The sequence below is a fragment of the Lethenteron reissneri genome, chromosome 52 (genome assembly GCF_015708825.2).
Source record: "Lethenteron reissneri isolate LAM-NWPU_2019-01 chromosome 52, ASM1570882v1, whole genome shotgun sequence".
Classification (NCBI taxonomy): domain Eukaryota; kingdom Metazoa; phylum Chordata; class Hyperoartia; order Petromyzontiformes; family Petromyzontidae; genus Lethenteron; species Lethenteron reissneri.
In genome coordinates, this window is record NC_083830.1 from 1,679,242 (window position 1) to 1,700,977 (window position 21,736).

The 21,736-nt window shown below is 50.4% G+C and overlaps 1 protein-coding gene across 1 annotated transcript in view; it reads right to left on the reverse strand.

Annotated features, from left to right (window-relative positions):
• GLG1 (golgi glycoprotein 1) overlaps positions 1-21,736 on the reverse strand; it is a 61,016-nt gene that overhangs the window by 18,325 nt on the left and 20,955 nt on the right. The window contains exons 3-7 of the mRNA XM_061573475.1: positions 19,435-19,521; positions 11,562-11,777; positions 4,685-4,885; positions 3,505-3,576; positions 729-912 (exon numbers count right to left, since the gene is read on the reverse strand). Of these exons, the coding sequence (XP_061429459.1) occupies positions 729-912; positions 3,505-3,576; positions 4,685-4,885; positions 11,562-11,777; positions 19,435-19,521 (760 nt within the window). The remainder of the gene's footprint in view (positions 1-728; positions 913-3,504; positions 3,577-4,684; positions 4,886-11,561; positions 11,778-19,434; positions 19,522-21,736) is intronic.

The following is a 21,736-nucleotide window of genomic DNA, read 5'->3' on the forward strand; positions in this document are numbered from 1 at the left end:
GATGAAGATCCCCGTACAGACTCAACAAACTTAAATATAAATATCCAGATTCTGTTTGTAAGTACCAATAAAAGCCCAGGAGACAAGGGGGTGGGGGGCTAGCCTTTGCCTCCCTCGTGGTGATGTTTACACACCACACCAGGATACTCATTTGAAGCTGAGTCGACCTAGGGGAGGCCCAGCACTGGTTCAGACTGGTGTTGGCCGTGATCGGGAATCGAACTTGGCTCGCTGGGTTCGTAGCGCAGTGGCGCTAACTGCTGCGCCACTGCTCTCCTTAAGCAGCAGACACAAATCAATACCAATACAACCGCCATTTTCCACTAAGTGACGGTGACGTCACCACGGCGACCGTGCCAGGCCAGGTGCACTTTGAGGCCACGTGAAAAAGTTGAAGGCTCGCTGACAGGGGGTCACGGGACAGATCCAGGTGCCATGGATTGACTGAGATGACTGAGGATGACTGGGAGATGCACCAGCTGTGCTCCCTACTGTGCCAGACACAAAGACAAAGATCCCCCGTATAGCCTGAATAGACTGTTGGGGCAAGTGCTGTTATAGCGAGTACCTACAAAGGCCGGAACGGCGCACGAGGCGGTGGGTGGCCAGCAACACGGCCGGCCGCCGTTTCCCCATACACGCACGCGCACACAGACGCACGCACACACAATCGCTGCACGAAGACGACGCCACGAGCGTCGACCGGCCGGCACACAGAGCCCACGCACCTTTGTGCACCGCAGACTCGAGGCAGAGCAGCAAGTAGGAGAGGCGGGCCTCGCGAGCCCGCGGAAGGTTCTCCCCCGTGCAGCGGAACTTCTTGAGGTCGGCACGGCACGCCTTCGCCAGCGAGTAGCTCACCTTGTAGTCCTGCGTAATGAGCTTCTGGCGCATGGTGAGCGCCACTCGGCACTGCGACGCACAACAAGACAAAGATCTCCCCTGTAGCCTTCACACACTGTTGGGGCAAGTGCTGTTAGCAGCGAGCACCTACGTAGGCCGGCACAGCACGTGAGGGGGCGGGTGGAAATTCCACGATACTACGGCTGCAGTGAGTCGACCACCTCATACAGGACCCTACCGTCGAACCTCCCGGTTTCAACCTTCCACGCCGCCAATGGTTGACCAACCGCATCAGGACCGGGCACGGCCAATGCGGCCACCTGATGCACGAATGGCACCCATCAAAGATTCGGCGGTCCGCGAGCGGTGCGGCCACAAATCCCAAACCATCGACCGCGTCGTAAAACACTCCGCTGCTGCCGCTGCCCCCCATCCACTCTGCTCCGAAAAGACAACCGAGTGGATAACAAATCTGCAGCGGCATCTTCAATCTGCTGCTATTAGTCCACACGAAAGGTGGCAAATACAAACTTCCCGCACGGTGTGTGTGTAGTCGCGAGCTCTGCTCCGAAGGAAGGGTCACCACGGGATTTATCGCCTTCCCGTTTTTTGGCGAGTGCCAGAAGTGCCCAGAGTCTCGTCAGCCAAGCCTTCTCACTTGCCACGCTTCGCGTAAACTCCGCGTGGGTTTTACACAGGCACGATAATCTGCGCTTAAGTTCACGGATACAAGCGGACCGCTGGCAGCGAGCGGTATTTATTGAACAAACATCGCACGCTCACTTTTATACTGAGAAGGACCTTACCCTTGCCAAAGGGGAACAACGGGTCTGTCAGCTCTCACCTCTCTTTTGGCATAAATGTCATTCCTATCTTAAGGACAAGCCACTGGTCAATTACTACAAGGTGTTATTCATTTTAGAGACCCTAAAAAAAACACATCATGATGAAGCGTGCCAGTAGTTCGCGCGCTGCAATATGAACGCGGCGATTTCAGTTTGATTCCTTCTGATGCAGAAAAGGCAAGATCTGAAGCAGTCCTGGGCCTCCCTTCACCAAACAGCATGGATCAGCATGGTGAAGTCTGGTCAACCAACCCCTCCAAGACCGACATGGTGTGGGGGTGGACTTTCATCCAACAGTGGATCGATCAAGGCCAGTAAACTAACGAATATTGATCCGGCCGAGTTGGTTTCCCCAGTGGGATTTTAGCTCGCAACCTTCTGAGGGCGAGTGGCGCACTCGGACTGTTGCAGCGCGACTCTGGTCACCCCGATCCCTCACTCCTTCTCTCTGTTTAACCCTCTGGCCAGTGGCAATTGAGTGGCTCAAACTCTCTCCATCAGTCCGATCTTGAGCATTCTGCTCAATTTCACTCTCCACCCTTCCCCCATTTTCCAGGGCCTCCGTGCCAACCAGGGGAACTGCTCGGCAGGGTTGAGGCGTGTGCAGCGGGAGGCCCCTGGGAGAGACCAGACGGCCGGGCCGACCCCCCCAGGGGCCACCCAAGCCAGGGCGAGGCAGACGGCAGGGGGATTAAGGCGATCACGCACGGCCGCGCTCACGCGATCGGTGAAGCACGCTCACCCCGGTGGGTAATTTCGGCGAGTTTGGGGCAGAGGGCGCGTGCGGCGAATGTAAAAGCAGTGTCAGCACACCGAGGCGTGCCCTTGCGTTAACCCCTCCCCTTGCAGCCAGCCAGAGAACGGGGGAATGTCAAACACCGTGCCAAAGGGCGTCATTACGAGGACAAGGGAGGCACACTTGAAAACGAGGAATGGGATGTCCACTCCAATTCGAGGCTTCAGTTAAGACAATCTGCAGATAAAAATTCTGGAATGCATTAAAAACATTTCTAAATGCGTAAGGCTCATTTTCACCCTACTGACCATCTGACATCGCACCCAGCAAGGCTAAGACTCTTTTATGAATTCCAGATGGCCAAAACATCGTTCTTTCAGCCTATTAAGCGAAAGAACATACACACACACGCTATGCGACCTGGCCAAACAAGCCAATGCTGAAAAATGTACAGCAAATTGGCAGGTCACATGTGGCGAGGTATAATAATCGTCTGGTCAGCATGGAAGAGGAGACCAAATACCCTCTCTAGAGCAACCTCGAGCCGAGGTCCCTTCCCACCAGCAGAAGGGCCTCCTGCTGCCTTCAGCTTTTGGGAACCGATTTAAAGCGGAGCCACGCGGTGCCGTACCGTGGCTGCCGGCAACCAACCGGTCACCAGCGCCGCGCGCCCAGAGCCGCGTGTTCGTTACCGTCGGTCCACTCACGATCGCCGATTTCCCCAACTTTCGGAATCGATATATTCGGTTCTGAAATTTTTTACCGGCGTACTGATCATCGTTTAAAAACCACGGTTCCTAAATAGGGAGTTGGAGTGATTCAATGTGCTCACACACACACACAGAAAGACAGTGTCGGGGTGTATCTCGTGATTAGTAATGGTCGTTTTGTCAACGAGTAATTAACATCTCTGTCAGCCTAACACTGGACGAGAGCATCACCGCGCGTGGCCATGTGGCACCGCGACGGTCAGCCCGGCTTGGTGACGGCGCGGAGAACGGACGAGGGAGCATCCGTCTCGGGCACCTGTGCTCAAACACCAGTGAGTTCTTTTCATCTAGAACCAACATGGCCCGTTACCTTGTCGGTCATGTCATCCTCAAACTTGTGGTTGAAGAGACACTTGTAGACGCGGCCCTCCCCGGCGGTGACCTGCAACGGCAGCGGCAGGGAGGAAACGTTAGCACCGGGGCAACGAGCTCGGTGGACTCGTGTGGGCGAGCGGGCGGGCGAGCGGGCGAGCCCTTGCAGCAGGCACACAGAGAAGCAGCGGTGAAGGTGCCAGGGTGATCCGTATACAGGCGTCTCAAATTCTAGAGCAATTAAACATGTTTTCAAAGCCACATTACACGCATCTCCCACCAATCTTATTAAGCCCTCCAGCACTTTCCTCTAAGACTTTAAAGCCATCGCTTTTGCAATGTTCTATCTCCTGTTGAGGACAAAGTTAAGAAGGGGCATTAAAAATCAGCGGGGTCTCTATGAATAGATCGCCCTGGACATCCAAGTACAAGACCATGTGGATCTGATACGATGTACGTGACGTTGAAAATCTATTCCCGCGCCCACGATAAGTGCGCCGAAATGCGTGTCCGAAACAAACGATTTACAAGTGAAGGACAATGCACGCCTATTATTAAACCTTAAACACTCGGATATGCACGGGGTGCAGTGGTGGCACAGTTTAGTGTGGACTTAAATGAACACAACAAGCGTCATATGCTGGCATTGACGGTTGAGATGAGATCACCGACCCGCTCTGCTGGAGAACCTGCTTTCATCACGGGTGGCTGAAACCCGGATCTGAACCAGGATCCCGGCAGTGCCGGGGCTTAGTCCTCCCGCCCACTGTTGGCCTCCTAAGCTGCCAATCCACCTCCAAGTGCATCGTGTTATTTGGGCAAGAAACGCTGCAGCGATTCATCAAATTAATTACATTCCAATGCTCACCATTACATGGGTCCAATCACACACTCGATGATTGATTATTTTCTTTTGGCATATGTTGCATGCATTAATTAATTTGATCCCTGGTAGTGGCGGCGTTGAGTGGTGGCGGCGGCGTTAAGTGGTGGCGGTGGTGCCGAGTGGTGGTGGTGCCGAGTGGTGGTGGCGGTGGTGCCGAGTGGTGGTGGCGGTGGTGCCGAGTGGTGGTGGCGGTGGTGCCGAGTGGTGGTGGCGGTGGTGCCGAGTGGTGGCGGTGGTGCCGAGTGGTGGCGGTGGTGCCAAGTGGTGGTGCGGAACGGGAGGGTGCTCCGACCTTCTCGCAGAAGCGCTCGCGGTCGCTGTGGCAGGCGAAGTAGAGCTGCCGGTCGAGGTGGAAGTCGTCCGACGAGAGCTCGGCGACGCGCAGGATCGACTTCTTGCACTCCTCCTGGAGATGCGGACCCTGGTTCTGCTCGTTCTCGTCCGTCAGGGCCTTCTCCAGGCAGCTCACGACGGCGCCCTGCGAGTGGAGGTCCTGCGGCCGAGCCGAGGGAGGAGATGCTCGGCGACAACTCCCAACGGCTCCGACGGTGCCCCACACCGAATCGTCTCCCGGCTCAAACGAGTGAAGCGATTTCTCGCCACCGGCTGAGCTTTGGTTATTTTTAGAGCCGCAGCAATTGACGACGGCGATGATAGATTCATATCTGGACGAGTGCTTCGATGAATAAATTAACGGAATAAAAATAGCATATTTGCATTCAATAAATTACCACGCATTGTACTCCAAACGTGCGGTTTAATGGCACCGGTATTCACGGCACCGCTCGGCAGGCAGAGCAGCGGTAACCCCGTTCCTTATGCTTCAAGGCTCACGGCAGCGACTCAAATAAATTCCAGTGCATTAGCACGACAACGTCTCCCCATTATGCGAGCAATTACGTCGGCCGCATCCTCTCGGCAGCAGTCACAGCCCATTAATCCGAGCCGCCACGTGCGCACGTGGCCCCGGCGTGCCGCTCGTAGCGGCGGCGCTACGCGTCGTGCGCTCGCTCAAACAGCACCCGCTGGCGCCAGCTGACATTCTCCGTCTGCTGCTAGACGGCGGCATCTCGGGGGAAGAGACGGAATCATCAACGGCAGTGTTGTCAGCCGTGATCAATCCACTGCTGGATGAAGACCTTCCCCCCAGCCGTCGCCATCTCTCGCGGTCCTGCGATGGCGGCAACCCACCTCGCGCCCACACACGAGACGATTTCATTGCTCCATCTCTGCGGTGGACGTACGCGCGTGCGTGCTCCCTCCAACGGCTCCCACTCTGAAATTACCCTCGATTATCGGCCATCATCATCCCTTCTCCCAACGTGTCCTGCCCAAGCACACTTTTCTTAAGGCGGATTTATTTAAAAATATATACAAAAGGAACGACACCCACGCTCATCAATTGCAGCCGTGATTCATTCCACTCCAACACTTGCTCTTACCCACAATGTTCCATATTCCCTTTAGTTTAAATGATCCCCTCTACTCTGGCTGTCATTTCATCTTGGGCTTTGTGCAGGGGAGGGAACTTAAGACTCATCCCAGAGATCGTCCCAACCCCCCCCACCCGCGTAAGTCACAGATTCAGGTGGCTTTGTTTTTCCGTCAATTGTCCATCCACCAAAGCTCGACCACGGCCAAATCGAATGCCCCCCACCCCAACATGTCCTACTCGATGAGGATGACACTTCCTGGGGCATCAACAGTGGTTCTCTCACAGTGTGACCGGCTTGTGTACCCCCCTCCCTCCACTCTAGGAAACTTGAAATTTCCACTGCAGGTTCAAGACCACCACCACCAGGCAGATGAGACCCATCCTGCGTTCAGACCCCCCGGTTTTGTGCAATTAAGTGAGCAGCCATAGAATTTGCCGGTAATTAAGCAACAAATCGTTCACTCGTACTCCACGCGAGTTCGAGCGGCCGACACGCCGCGGGGCTGAGTACATCATTCCAGAAATACATCATAGAATACATATATATAGGGGGCAATGGTGTGGAGGATTACAACTCATTGCCAAAGCGGAGGGGGGCAGATAGCACTGATCTGTACAACCAAATGAAACATCACTGATGGAGACATGTTTATTTATAGAGACCCTCGGGGCTGTTACTCGGATAAATAACCGACCTAAATACCGAATGTTTCTGGATTCCAAGAACATCCATGAAGAGACAAACGTCACCCAATTGGGCGCGCATGCAAGCAGAACTTTGCACCGTAGAGCCAACCGTGATAATTGGCGGCGCTAATGGGAGGTGCATGAACTATTTCCAATATCGCCTCACATTTTTGTGTCATGTATAATACACATATATATCCAGAGCTGCCAGATGGCGGTACAATAATAGACGATTGAATCAGAGTGCTTAGTGTCACCCCGCGGTATGTGCCATATTCTCAGAGGTGTCAGATTTCATCCCCACAAGCCAAACACTCAGTTCAAGGATTGGCCAAGCATCCGATTGTCGGAGCCTCCTCCTGCAATACGAACACGACAAAGCAAACCTTTCCTGGATATACAAAGGGCATCGTTTGTTATTCATTGTGTATAAATAGTAAATATATAACAATGATAAGTAACCACTAGGTTTGCATTTCCCATCGTGTTAGAACGTGACATGTTTATCACCGAAAGGCCCTGGCACGGTCCTGAGTCTAGCCGCCCCACACACTGCAGTCAATAGAAACGGCTCGGCTGTTACTGGGAACACGCAAGGACGGTTTCACAACGCTCGCCCTCAACTCGGTGCGTTCGCGTCTTGAGACCGACTCACGTGCACAGCACGGACTTCACACATCAGATACCTGCCGAGGACAAAGTGCCAGGGCCATGACCCGGCATCTCAAGCGTACCTTGCGACATGCATATACACCTACTATGAAACATAGACACTTAAAACGAAAAAACGACTCGCGTTCTTCACCAACACTGGCTGAATTAATAAAATGTATATACATTTTGATTTAAAGCTTTCGTGACTGCAGGGATTCATAAAAGTGGCAGTTTGTCCTGGACAAACCGGCACTTTTTTCAAATTTTCTTGCTGTGGATTTCACACCTGATGATGATTGCTTGTATTGCAGTCGAAACGTGAGAATTTGTATTGTTTTATATTTATATTATTTTATTATTTCCCTTCTACGTGACTTTACCGAAAAAACCAAGAAAATGTATATATATATCAGGCAATGTGTTGGGCAATGGCATTTCTTCACAGCGCATAGCAAGGCCAGAGCGGCAGAGTAGATGCGAGTTAGAGACTGCGCTTTATATGTACCATGGGGCCTGATAAGAATCTAAATGTATAAAACGTTTCCTGATAATGCTCTTTAAACTAACAGTCATACCCATTGAGTGAAAGCTCAATCTAACTTTCTATACGGGAAACGCTCTCTCGGGGAAACGCTCTCTCGGGGACCGGTAGAGTTGAACTTTCGATGTGGAAAAACACTGGGACCAGGGAACAGTGCACCCAAAGAATAATCATTTGGGATTTTTTTTTTTATGAATGGGGCATGTGAAACAGATCAAAACTCACCAAGTGACACTAGACTGGGGATTTCACGGCACCAAGATGTTGTGCCATTCCGTAGTGTGTGTGTTACATCCCTGGAATGCTGAGATTGTAAAAGTGAAATTGAACAGCTTCGTAGTTTGGTTGTAAACTACATGATTAAAATAACATTAAATCACACTTGTTTGGTTAAACTTTACATTCCAATTTCATCGTTTCAGTGGCCTGCCTGCCAAGAAATGTAATGCAACTGCAGATGCAGCTTGTTGAGATACTGGTACATTATTTTTATAAATCCAAATTGTATTTTATATTTAGGCCAAAACACTAATTCCAAGTTAATTAATTTCCACGGGCATCCCAGCCAATTTAATTTGAAGCATAGTCACGAGATTGTGAAAGATCAAATGGGAATACTCATCCAAGCCGGCCACCTGTACCACGTATGCTTGCAGACTTGAGAGTGCTTTTGATAACTTACCAAACATGTTCAATCAAGCGTGCCACATTGGGCATCTGGCTACGCCAATAAGAGGATATTTGTTATCCGTGAACAGGCTGAGATTAGACGAGGGAATGGTGACGTATCTAAAGGGAGCAGAAATAAGAGCTCAGTAAATATAATAATGTGCGACACCCCCTTTGACATTCACAGACTGGGGGAGCCACCCAGACCTGGTAAAGATTTCTCGCGTGGCAGGTTCAAAGTGCGAAGTCATAATCACTGCTTCACAAGCCCCGGCCGGACACAGGCAATCAAACTCTCTACGCTAAACATCAACCAGGGGCAGTGCAAAGTACAGCACCGACACGTGTTACACGCCACCTTGAGTTTAACACGTAGTAGTAGTAGGCTTTCGCGACCAATATTACTCGTAATAAAGGTTATTTGGTTTGATAGCATAAATATAAATGTGTCGTTAACCCACCACCACCCGACGCAGCCAATTAGTAAGCTTTGGCACGTAAACAAAACGTGCCAATTAGTTACGACTGCAGCGCAGCGGGTGTGTCATGCAATTCACGGTGCACAGCTGTGCACGTTTATATTATCTCCAACGTGTAAATGAAGCATTAATAAACTGGGTCAAACACCCCAATGTAGGAGGGATGCTTGAACTGGTGCAACTGCGGTTAGGACCAATGTACGTTTCAATCCTAGACGTCTCCAGTTTGGTCCGATCTCCCAGCGTGCCAGTTGACACAATGGCTGAGTGTCTGAAATGCACTCCCCGCCCCCGCGCTGTCCACCCAGCAGTGTCGTTTGGTTTAAAATAAAGAGTCCAGCGACTCGGCGCGTCTTTCATGCATAAAGCCAACAGTGTTTCCCAACTCCATAGAGCAATGGGGATGGCGCTCATTTCCGGCGGCAGCCCCTAAAAAGCCAGTGGTGGGTAGTCCACAACGCCACGACTCTTGGGCCAGCTTCCCCATACGCGGGTAGAGCAGAGTTGGTCAGCGAGTGGCCTCCTAGCCCTGTTATTTTTTTGTTACATTTCGCCTCTCGCTACCTCTTCCGCAGTCTTCCTCCGCTTCAATCGGTCCCCACAATAATAATAAAATAATACAGTTGCGCATCGTGTCCAACGGTTGTTTTCAGGTGCACTTTCTAGACTTTTTGTACGTGCAGTACAAACAGTGCGAACACATCGCGTTTGTTTCAAGAAGACCGCTCACAGCCTGTGTTCATCTTGCGGACTTGAACTTCAGCACAGCTTAAAGCCCTTGCGTAAAAACCACACTATTTACACAAAACCCGGCACGGCACCACTGTTAAAATGTGGAAAGCGAGCGTGCGGGTTCACACTTCCATTCGGCCAAGCGCACACACATGATCCTCTTACCAAAAATCCCCACACATCCTAATGTCTCGGTGCACAAAATGCACAAAAATGTTTATGTCTCTCCCTCAATTCCTCAAGTTAATTTAATGGCCGAGAAACGTTAATTTTTCTGCGTGTTTTGGCAATCTGTTTTGACAAACGATCGCTGGATTTTGCATTTGGTTGGGTTCCACTGGAATGTTTCATGCTATGGATAGGCCCTAAAGCGAAGGGGTGTACTGCAGTGACAATGTGAGCGAGAGGTTCATATTGGGAGGGAAGAGAGAGGATTAATTGTCGACCGTGCTTGCTGGTGAGAATGAATTGCCGGTAATCACAACCGAGGCCAGGAGCGAACGTGGGTCAGGACTGCTGTGAACAGGGAACATGGGCAGAGGTCAGTGATGGCGCCACTGAGATTATTCCTAGTTTAAGCCACCTGCGATTAAACTGGGTTTCTCCAAGTGTAGAAGTGTGTGACGAGATGATGATCTAACTGCGGTGAACCTATTTATAGCGTTGGATGAACAGAAACGGTTGGAGGGGGGGGGATTTACAAAACTTGCGCAACTCAAGTGCGGGGTTTTTTCCGGGTTTCGCCGCCAACATTTCCTCTCCGGAAATTTCGCCACGCACGGCTGGGAGGCCATCCTCAACAGCCGAATCGAGTCATCACTGCTCTCCTCGCAATCTTCGTCACGTCAATCATGCCCCGATTGATCATTCGGTGTGGAATGCATTCACGATTGCTGCGGTCCCCCGTCTCCTACAAACACCTCACACTCCGTGTCTTGTTTGAACCCAGGTTGGCTCTTTTAAATGAGTCGCACTCGCCCAAGGTTTAGATCTTGATCCAGGCTATGCGCATCGAGAACCGATTTTCGGCAAGATTGAAGCCATCTTCAAAAGCAAAATGTGGAGGAGAGCTTTGCTTCTAAGGAGATCGTTTGTGGCGTAGCTCATTTATACTTCTGGATGGACAGAGGCAAGGGGATTTGAGAAACTGAACCGATTGTTTTCAATCGCCAAGCCAGGAGACCGAGTCAAACCGGCGATCTCTTGATTGTGCTAACCATCACACCACAGCAAGTGCCGCACTCTCAGTTAAGATGGTAAAACTATGTTTATTGTTCGACATTTCTATAAAGGTGGCGAACAAATAACCATTATTATTATTGACGCACTGCGGTAAAGTGATAAATAATAGATGACAGCTAAACATTGTCAAACGTAATCCATGCCCGTGTTGATTCTTCACTTAATTAATTTTTGCTTTCCAGCCACCACCACGCCTCCACATGGAGAGTCGGGTTAGGGTGGGGGAGGGGGGGGAGAAAGAGGGGGGGGTGGGGGGCTTGGCCCACGGAGCCTGGTGGGTCATCGAGCAAGGAAACGCGGAAGATCTGGGCCAGAATAACTGGGACCGGACTGGGAGGGCAGAGTCTGGTTCCCAGCCATCATTGACACGGGGGGCGAGCGGTCAGGGCGATGATTGGCAGAGAGAATGCGTTCGTAGCTACGAGTGTGTGGGCTAGTGGTGAGAATTTTAACTCTCTCTGCATTATTTATGCGGCGGGCTCTGCGGGGAAACTGCGTGCAGTACGGAATGCCAACGTCGCCCAGTGGGTGGCGACAGGCAAAAAGCTATGGCTACGATTGCGGCTATAACTGTGGTTAACGGTGAGAATGAACCGGTGGTCACGATCGTGGTTGTTGCTTCGGCTCGGTTCGCCCGCACCTCGTCACATTCACTTGAGGCGTGCGTCAGTACCGCGCGCAGCGGGGGGGGGGCGCCCGCGTAACGCAACGCGTCGTCAGCGGCGGTCACCTTGGGGTCGGCTCCGATGCGTCCGCACTGCAGCCGGTTGATGTCCTGCTTGCAGTTCTCCACGAAGCCGCAGATCATGCGGTAGTCGCTGAACACGATGCTCGTCATGCGCGTCACAAACTGGTGGCACTGGTAGTCGGTGATGTTGGGCCGGTTGTCGATGAGGCACGAGATAAGGTAGCCCTTGCCACGCTCCTGGCCCTGGCACTCCTTGAGCTGCGGGTCACACGCGCACACACACGCGCACGCACACACACACACACACACATACGCGCACACACACACACACGCGCACACACGCACACGCGCCACGCGGTTAGCCCTACGGACGAGCGCTGCTCGCGAGCGCCGGTTGACGTCGCCCTCGGCACGCGAGCCGAGAGGCGGTGGGTGGCGTGGGGATCGCGATGTTCATGCCCCGTTGCCTCTGTCTCCACCCTGATGATGTTCAAGCACCGTGCGATTCAAAGCTGAATGCATAACAATGCATTTCATTTATTTATTTACACAGGAAAGCCAAACGGAGTCCGCAGACCCTTGTTAAGGAGGGGTCCCTGCTACATCGGGATGGTCGATCAATGGCAGTTAAGAGTGTTTTTAGCTAGGAAAAAAAAAAACAGAGAACCCAGAACCCAGAGAAAACCCAAATATACAGGAGAGGGGGAGAACTTCACACAGAAAGGCACCCCAGTCGGGAGTCGAACCCAGGCCCTTCTTGCTTTGAGGCCCAAGTGTAACCACCCTGAACCAGAGCAGGCCGAGGGACACCATTCACCATTGATGTGCACCGTCGAGGAATTGAACCCGCGCGTCTCCAGGATCACAGCACAGTGCAGCATTAAAAACACTGCCATACAGAGCGAGAGACAGGGAAACGCACAAAGACCTCCTGTGTAGCCTTATTGACCACGCAGGTAAGTGCTGTTAGCAAGTACCTATAAAGACCGCTACTCTACACAATGGCATTTTGTGTTAAGCGTGCGCACACAAATACACCAAGGCAGCGGAAGAAAAATGGTAATTTACAAAATGATGATTCAAAGGAAAAATGGGACCTAACCCACAATGCAAGCAGAGTCAACACCAATTTCCCAGAGCCTGCTGTGACTGCTGCAGTGAAAATGCTTAAACCACACTTGCATTCAACAGATGCGCCTGGCTTCTTGAATCTCTGAAAGTGGAGCCGAGCCCACGGTAATAGAGAAAGGTGGTGTGTGTGTGTGGGGACTATTACGCGTGCTTAACCAGGCAAGAGGATTGTAATGACCTGCTGTGGGGGATTTAATCCGCCGTGGTTAAGGTCAAACTTTATTGACTACAGAGCGCCGTGAGATTCGCAATGTTCACAGAGAATTGTCATCGCACCCCAGCTATCCACTGCTGTTGGGCGCTGGGAGTTGTTTTAACCATACTTCACCACTCTGGTCCGTGTGGATGGGGAATCAGAGAGGGCCCAGAACCGGTTTAGATAAAACTCACAAACGATGCGAGTCGTGCATCGGGAACTGAACTCGGATTGGTAAATTCATAGCGCAGGACGCTATATCCACTGTGCCACCTGATTCAGGCTATTTCAACTAAGTCTTAAAACAGCCCGAGGATGTCGCATCTACGTTTTCGTTTTCCTTCCCCCGCAACTCCGATTAGGATGGTTGCTACGTATGGTGCGAAAGAAGTACAACATGACGCACCTACATCGCAGCTGGCCAGCCTGCAGCACACCATGGTGTGAACATTATCACAATTGGATGGGAAAAAAATTCCAATCCTGGTCTGATCAATTCTACATCCCTCGAGGTGCAGAAAAAAAATAGCTACCACCGTGTGGAAAGTCAAAAGTGGCTTTAATACATAGAGACTGCCCCCACCCCCCAAAAGCTGCTGCCCCAACCCCCCCTGCAATTAAAATGCAGAATTTCCACCACGGGCTCAGGGACAGCCCCCTCCCCCCATTGCTCGTCACTTTGACTCGCCTTGATAAACGATGATGTATCACGCAGGCACGACAATCAAGTCGCTTCACGCGAGAACCCGGTGCAATCACCACCAGGGCCTGCCCTGGTTTGAACCCAACAGCTCGGTGCTGCGACGCGCGTTATGAGCCTCCGGAGAGGGGACACCCACAGCCATCTCTCATGTCGCCACCGCTGCTTAAAAAATACACATGCGCAGAGGGTAGAGTGCTCACTAAAGTGTAACCAATATCCATTTCTCCACCCCACGGTTTCTCGTTTCTCCCAGACGCACAGATCGAGAGAGAACAGCTTCTAGCGCCGAATAATATTACCGCATGTTGGGGCGCAAAGCGCACCTGGTCAGACGGATCGTTTATAACCGGTTTTGGCACGAACGAGCAGCCAATGAACGGCGGGTTGAACTGGTATTTTCACGCACGAAACAAAGTGCTCAGACTTCCACGTGGCCGGGAATGTCCGGTTGGTGCTGTTACCCTCACAGCTGATGAAGCGCGCATAACCAACTAGGCCGCGCGTAACCAATTAGGCGTGCCACTCCTGTGGGAGAGACAATAGTTTGCTCCCTCCCCCGACAGACTGTCATCCCTGGCAACGTACGTATGGACTGTATGTTGAACTTCTGTCGCACCGTACGTAGCCAAACACGTTAATCGTTGGTCACGTATGGTGTTCGCTCGCTGTCGCGTGCGCCGTGCTACGCCTCCGCGGAAACCAAGGCACGCGCTCGCACGCCCGGCGTGGCCGGGCCTAAATCATGCGTCGTTAAAAGAGCGGCGGCCGCGACGGGGAACGCCCGCAGCGGTCGGGGGGAAAACGAACACCGCCTTCCAATTTGCGTCCGCGGATTGCGGCGTCGCGTGCACCAAGCGCACCGGCCAGGCAAATCGGCGGCGTGACCGACGAGCAGCGGCAATGAAAACGGGAGGGAGGTCCGTTGGCCGTGCGAGCAGCAAAAAGGTAAAACCGTCGCGAGCGGCTGCCAAATGTCCGTCGTGTAAACGTCCGAGTAGGGCGGTACGGGGGGGGGGGGGGGGGGGGGGGGTTTCACAAAGGGCAACAGGTTCGGCACAAACCCTCAACCCCTCGGAGATCCTTTGGCGAGTTAAGTATACGAGCCTGATATTAATTCTGATTATTTTGTTTGTGTATTCCAGAATATTCCAGTAAGGACAATGTGCGCATGTCTACAAAAACATCGTCGGCGATGATCTTTCTGCGTGCCAGAAAACTTCCTCGAAGTCATTAATTACAAAGTGAATCTTAAACGGGTTCCCGACGCTACATCATAGACACGTCAGCCAGACAGCTTCATAGATCGTTGGGGCCAAGCGGTGTTTGCGAGCACCTCTTAAGGCGGACACATTACAGATGGTGTGGCCACCTCCACGGCTGGCCATGGCTGGCCGTGGAGGTGGCCACACCAACCCACTGTACCAGGAGCTGCTCATTTAAAGCTGACTCAACCATTGGGAAGGAGGCCCAAGAGGGGTTTTGGAGACCACGTTTCGCTGACGTTTGCCACGGCTGGGAATGTAACTCGGGTAGTAGATTTTCACACCCGGTGTTGACAACTATTGCACCACACCACCGCTCCCTTCCCCACAGACACAGGTTAAAGATAATTACTTGGCGAGTAACAATTATCCCCACGCTCAACCACAACATGAGGTCACGATTTATCTCAACAGTTTTACTAAGGGGAACTCCCCTTTGTAAAATGTTTACCGTTTTTTATGCATCGTTTCTATTTTCCTGTTTAAACATCCTCAATCGATCCACTCACCTAAATTTAATATTTGCACAATGTATTACTGTACTTGCATAAACACATTGTGCAAACAAATACACTGTGAACATTTTACATCTAGGTGATTCAACCGAATGTAGGATTCGTTAATGGATGGATTTAATGTATTATTTGTGTACATCGTTAAGAGAAGCTATTTTTATAATATGTTTTCCCCTTCTTTTTTTTACACGTGGTCTTATGCACGGATCACAAGTAGCAAAACAGGTTTTAATTAACAAATCTTAACTCGTCAAATAAGTCATTTCTAGCGGGGGTGGTGAAGTGTCTGGAGCGGCTACCAATAAGGCTGCTGCCATAGTAATGTGGAACTTCCACCGATGACTCCGGGCCGCAAAGAGAAGAGAGGGACAGCCCTCCGTTCGCTTCCGAGCGACAAGGCACTTTCACCTTGGATACACGTTCGGGTGAAAACCGACATACGCTTATGCGATTTACGATTAGTCGTCATTACGTTCGTCTTAAATTGCCAATGTTTTTTTCCCGGTTTGCGTCTCCTGTTTGTTTCGTGATGCCGTTAGGATGGCCCACGGGGGGGAGGGGGGGCCACTACTCCTGCCCCTCCCCCACCCTCCCAGTCACCCCTCCGGCCCTTTTTTCGGGGGAAACGCGCGGTAGGTACGGCTTGAAAATGCATCGGAGAGAATTTGACGTTGCCCGGCAGTTTCCGTCGAATCGCTTGCGACGAGCAATGCTTTGCGGTGAGCAGCGACGCCGCTTGCCACACACACGCATGTGCAGACTCGTTATTCACGCGGGGGCGGGTTTTGCCGTTGGGATGGAGGGAATTAGCCCACGCAAGCAAGCGCCTTTGTGATGCCACGTCGCCTTATCCCCGCTTAACTCCCTGATCTCGTCTTGACCATTACTTCACCTCCCGCGAGCTCCACTTTGCCAACAATGCCATTGCCGTTTGGCTGTCTTATTCTCTCTCGCCTTTCTAGGGACATTCTCTACGATGATAGCGGTGTCAACGACGTCAGTGATTTGCCCACACAAGCCTGAATGACTCATTACGTCTTTTTTTATTTTTCACAAAGGGACCGATATTAATTTATTCGATGAATTCCGTTGTAAAGACCGATCGGTGAGTGGGAGGAAACCGAGAGTGCCCGGACAAAACCCATTCATTCATACGAGGGGCTAACACGGAAAAGGTCCGCACGGACGGGTTCACTAACCCAACATAAGCGGTCCTGCCATCCGTCTCCTGGCGACCTCGTAACCCAGCAGGTTTGGGAGTTTCAGAAAAAAAGACTTGATTCTGTGTAGCACTGGCTGCGAGGGTGACACCCCCGCCACCGCAAGCGGGTAACGGGGAGTCACGCTTTGTCCCGTCCAGGCTGGCCTCGCCCCTTGCCGTCTGCATTCCCTCTATGTTAGCCTCTCAGATTACAGCGAATATGTGGACACTGTCGTGTGAGCGCGTTCTTTGTGCCAAATACTTCTGCATTTAAAATCGGTGGTTGTCGATAAGACCGCGTAGAAATGTGGATTTTTCACCGCCAGCTCGGGCTCGCAAGTAGAGAAGGGCACCGCCGCCCAACACATGCTACTAGATTGCCACTGCACAGATGTGGTTGTTTATTGTTGTTGTTGTATCATAACGAGTAGAGAATCCATCACTTGCAAAGGGAACATCAAAAGATTGCTGTCATTTTCAAGCTCTTCTCAAAATCCTGCCGTCCAAGTAGTCTGCTTTTTTCTTGCAATAAAATCCCAAGATAATATGCATTGAGATGTTCTATAATATTCTCAAGGATTTAAAGAATGTTGTGTCGAAAGAATGACATTAACAGGAGCACAAATTGAAAAGTTAGAGCGATTTTAAATGAACCGTGTCGGTCTCCTCTATTCGTTACTCCCGCTTCTTCCGTGTTGCTATCTTTCAACATTATTATTATTACGTCTTCCGATCTTGCTCGCCGGTTCAATGAAATTTTTATTTAATTTAAATAGAAATATCCCGTTTGGCTGGTTACAACACAAACGAGATTCGGTGGCAACTTCCCGCAGCTGCCACGAACAATCGAGTTCTTGTTGGGGTCGAGAGGAGCCCACCCAGCAGCCAGCGAGCCAACTCAAGGCGTAGTATAATTTTAGTAGTCGTAGTATGACAATTACTTGCAAGTCACAGATGTACCAACATTTCCATGCTTTTGTTCTACGCAAACCCCTGCACAAACCCTCCCTTCCAACGTAACCGTCGTCATATCAGCAGCCTTGGCCAGCGTGAACGCGAGTGACCGTTCACTTTTCTTCAGGCAGAGCCGCTGCCAATTACCGCACGAACAATTTAACTCATCATCCAGCTGCCGCACCGATCAAGATCCTCAAGCCCAAAGGCGTTCCCGTGACTGATTAGGCTGCTGCCAAATGTGCCAGATTTCTTAGAAAGTAATGGTGGGGGGGCGGGGAGTGGGGGGGGGGGGTCCTAATGGAGCCGAGCCTGCTCACTGGAGCCGAGCGTGCATCCCCCTTGACCCAGTGCGGGAGAGCATGGCGACACTCGCCCACTCGCTCTCTCCTCTTCTCAAGGTCAAACCACTGGACGCGCGTGTGCGTGCGTGCGCGCGAACACACACACCCATAACCTCGCGCGTATAAATCAGCACGCACCGCCAATTCCGGCTATCCTCCTGTATTTTCATTAGGGTGCCGCGACGCTGAAAGGAAGCGTTTTAGCGCGTTTGAAGAGACATGCTGTGCAACAAAAAAATATTGCCAATTTGCAATTGTGGGAGGACAAGGGCTGTGGTGAGGGTCACGATACTTATAGAACATCCCTTCAAAGGCAGAGTGTTTAAGTTAAGTTGATATTATTTCATGTTTGGACCTATTGTTAGGATGATATTATGAATGATTAAGAGGGTCTGATCCATTAAAATCCACAATTGTCAATGGTATGGGGGTCACACAATGTGAAGATTCACATTTGGGCCAGGGTTAAAGTAAGTGTGCTTTATTGCTATGGTTGTCATACAGTTAGGACATGGGAGTTTCAATCATATTGGTCGTAGTTGAGGTTATAGGAAGGTATTCTTTGGTTCTTTCGGTAAAGTCACGTATAAAGAAAAAATAATAAATTAAATAATAGCATACGACGTTTCGATTGCAACACAAGCAATCATCATCAGGTATAATGAAATAGCGACATAAAATCTAACCAGAAAAAATTATAGACAGACATATAAGCAGACAGATATCACCAAGATACACACAGCGGGCAACACAGGTACAGAGAGGGGTGATCGTCTCTGTGGGGTGGCCTTAAATAGACAGAGGGGGGCGGAGGCACCGAGAGGGAGGGGTTAGAGACAAAATTTACATGTCAATGAGTACAACAAAAAGGAGTGAGCAGGCTTAGGGGGAGAAAGAGACACACTAAAATTAAATAACCTAGCAAAGTATCGAAATGTTACGTAAAACGACACAGAGAGTCGGTCAACACACAAGCTCCAAAGTTAAGGTTATAGGAAGGTGTTTTCATACCCAAACAAACGTAAACAGCGCTCACTTCAACTGGAGGCCCCGCGTGGTGGGAATTCCACATTCATATGGTAGGTTTGTTTTTTCTCCACAGTACAACCATTTGTTGAGATGGCACACAGTGGATGGAGACTCCCAAGATTGGGATTTGAATTTGTGATTTTCCGATGGTGCGTACAGCGCTTCACCACAGTGCCATCTGACTGGATGCAATTAAGAAAATTAGGTAATATTAAGATAAGTGTCGTGGCTATAATGTATGTCGAACGTCTTTCGCACCGTACGTAGCCAGCCGTGCTAATATTATTGCCACAACATTTACATTTTAATCGGTGAATATTGCCTACTATGACACACGGTTCAGAAACATGGACATTGCCAGAGAAGACGGAAGAAAAGCTCAAGGAGACGTGCACAAAGATTCCCATACAAACATGTGCTTGGAATGCATGGATGTTGAACTTCCTTCGCACCGTACATAGCCAAACCGTGCTCATCAGGAGGTGCGGGAGTAACGCCGGGAGATGGGAAAAGAGGAGCGCGTGGATCGGAGAACGCACGCTGCAGCGGGCACGGCAAGGAAGAAGGGGACGTCGCTTACCTCCTGCAGGGCGGTCTTGCACACTTCCCCCGCCGCCACGTCAAACCGCTCGTCCGTCGTCAGGTTGTGCTTGTAATTCCACAGCAGCTGCAATAGACCCGGCGGGGCGCTTTAAAATGACAGATTCTCGCGCCGGGTCCTCAACAAAATGGCACACTTCCCCCCCTCCCGACAACTTCTCAATTCGCACCGTGTTCAGAGCTCCCTCCACCAAGACGTGTAGATGTGATTTTTAGTCTCATAAACTGTCAAAGCAAAGGGGTGTCAAGGCAAATGGCTGTCACAGTGAGCACGTTAGGCAACACGACGTGGCCATGTGGCCGGCACTCTTTGCTTTGAAACCTACATCTACTCATTGCCGATTTCCCCCCACCCCACCAGGAACGTATTTAATGCTGAATCGACCTAAGAGGACCAGGCCAGGTTCACATCCCAACTGCTAAGAGTTTCAACACGCAGGTTGGCACCACAATGCATAATGCAAGCGTGGCCCTGTGGGTAGACTGGCTTAGGAGCATTTCTTCACTCAAGCTTGCACCACACACTACTGCGGACATCACGCATGCTACCCTACGCTGGCTTGCCAGGAGATGGCAGTACAGCAGGTGGATTAAACTCCATCTGTTTCCATCTGTACGGGGATATGGTGTTGTACCATCCAATGAGAGGGTTTTCTCCCGGTGCTCCAATTTGCCCCCGGATGTATAAACACCCATTAATTGGCTGAATACACCTCACTACACGGAGAGTTGCAGATTTGGCTGCCTTCTCGCTTGTCCGTGGATCCTCACGCTTGTAAGGCACTCTGTCTCCTCTAAGGCAAGTGAAAACTGCTCATTACAAGTATAAAGACTATGATTATTATCATCTTCAACTCTGAAATTTCAACTCCTGAAGAAGCCCACAGCAGTGCCTGGTGAAAGCTTCAGAGACGATATCCTGAACATGTGGTCTAACTTGGACGAGCGTACATTAAGAACTGCTTCTGGTAACATTTTTAATGGATGAGAATCAACCCAGGAAAATGTACCTAAAATGTATTACATCTGCTCTGAAGCAATTATATACGCACAGTGCGCCATTTCATATGAAACCTATTTACAATCCATCTGCCAAACTGCAAGGATCTAACAAAAACTGCTGAGCACCGATTAAGGAAGGCATTAGACAATGTTCAACACCGGTGCGGTTTCATGCACGGATGTGCGGTGTGTTTTTTCCAGCGGTAACCCATGAAGAAGCACACTCGTTCTGCAAGCTGAGCCCACAGTGCATTCAATCGTGGCATGAATTTACCAAAAACCATTAATAAACACGTAGGCGGTTTACGTGTCCCCCAGGCATCACTGGGAAGAGGAAAAAACGTATAAATTATACAGCGAGTGAAGAGAAAAAAAACACCCGCTCAGTGTCAACACTCAAACCGCGAGCACAATTCATCGCTTAATTACTCTGTTGGAAAAAAATAGAACAATCTGAAACTCACAAAATCGTGAATTATTTTGAAAGAACACATTGTTTCTAGAGATTAATTTCCCAATACAGCAGCCATAGGGACTGCTAAAAAGTGGTGTAAGTAGAAAGTTATCTGACAGCAAGCCACGGCACATTGATTCGGCAGTGAAAGTTTGATCACAACCTACCATTATACCATTATTCTACCAAGCAGAAAAAAAGTATTTGCCCGACAAGAGCTTGACAAAATACATCATATCTACTCCGGAACTTGGGAGATGAGATATTATTGAATTATTTTGATCCTCCACAATTTTTCAGTGAACCACACACCACAACATCGCCTTACCACAGAGAGGCCACTCTTACATGGGTCATCATTATCATTCGGGCTCTTGAGCCAAAACCTTGGATAGTTGCCGGAACAAAACAGTAATGAATAATTAAATTAGATTTTTGTTGTTTACAAAATTCCCTGAAGGGCCACTTATATGTTTGAGTATTGTTGTAGCTCAACAGTGCACTTCGCCAAGTCCGCCTAGCAGCTATGACAACGAGACATTGTAAATGAGCAAGAAAACAAATCAAAAATAAAGAGTGTGCGACACTAAACTTGCATGTGTGTGTGTGTTTACGGTAGTGTGGGGAGCGGTAGTGTAGCGGTTAGCGCGCTGCCCTACGAACCTGGCGACCAGAGGTCGATTCCCACTCACGGCCAACACCAGTGACGATTATTTGAACCGGTGATGGGCCTCCCCGAGGTTGACTCAGCCTCAAATGAGTACCTGGTGCAGTGTGTAAATATTGCCACTGGGGACACAAAGGCAGTTGGGCATAGTGCTGGCCA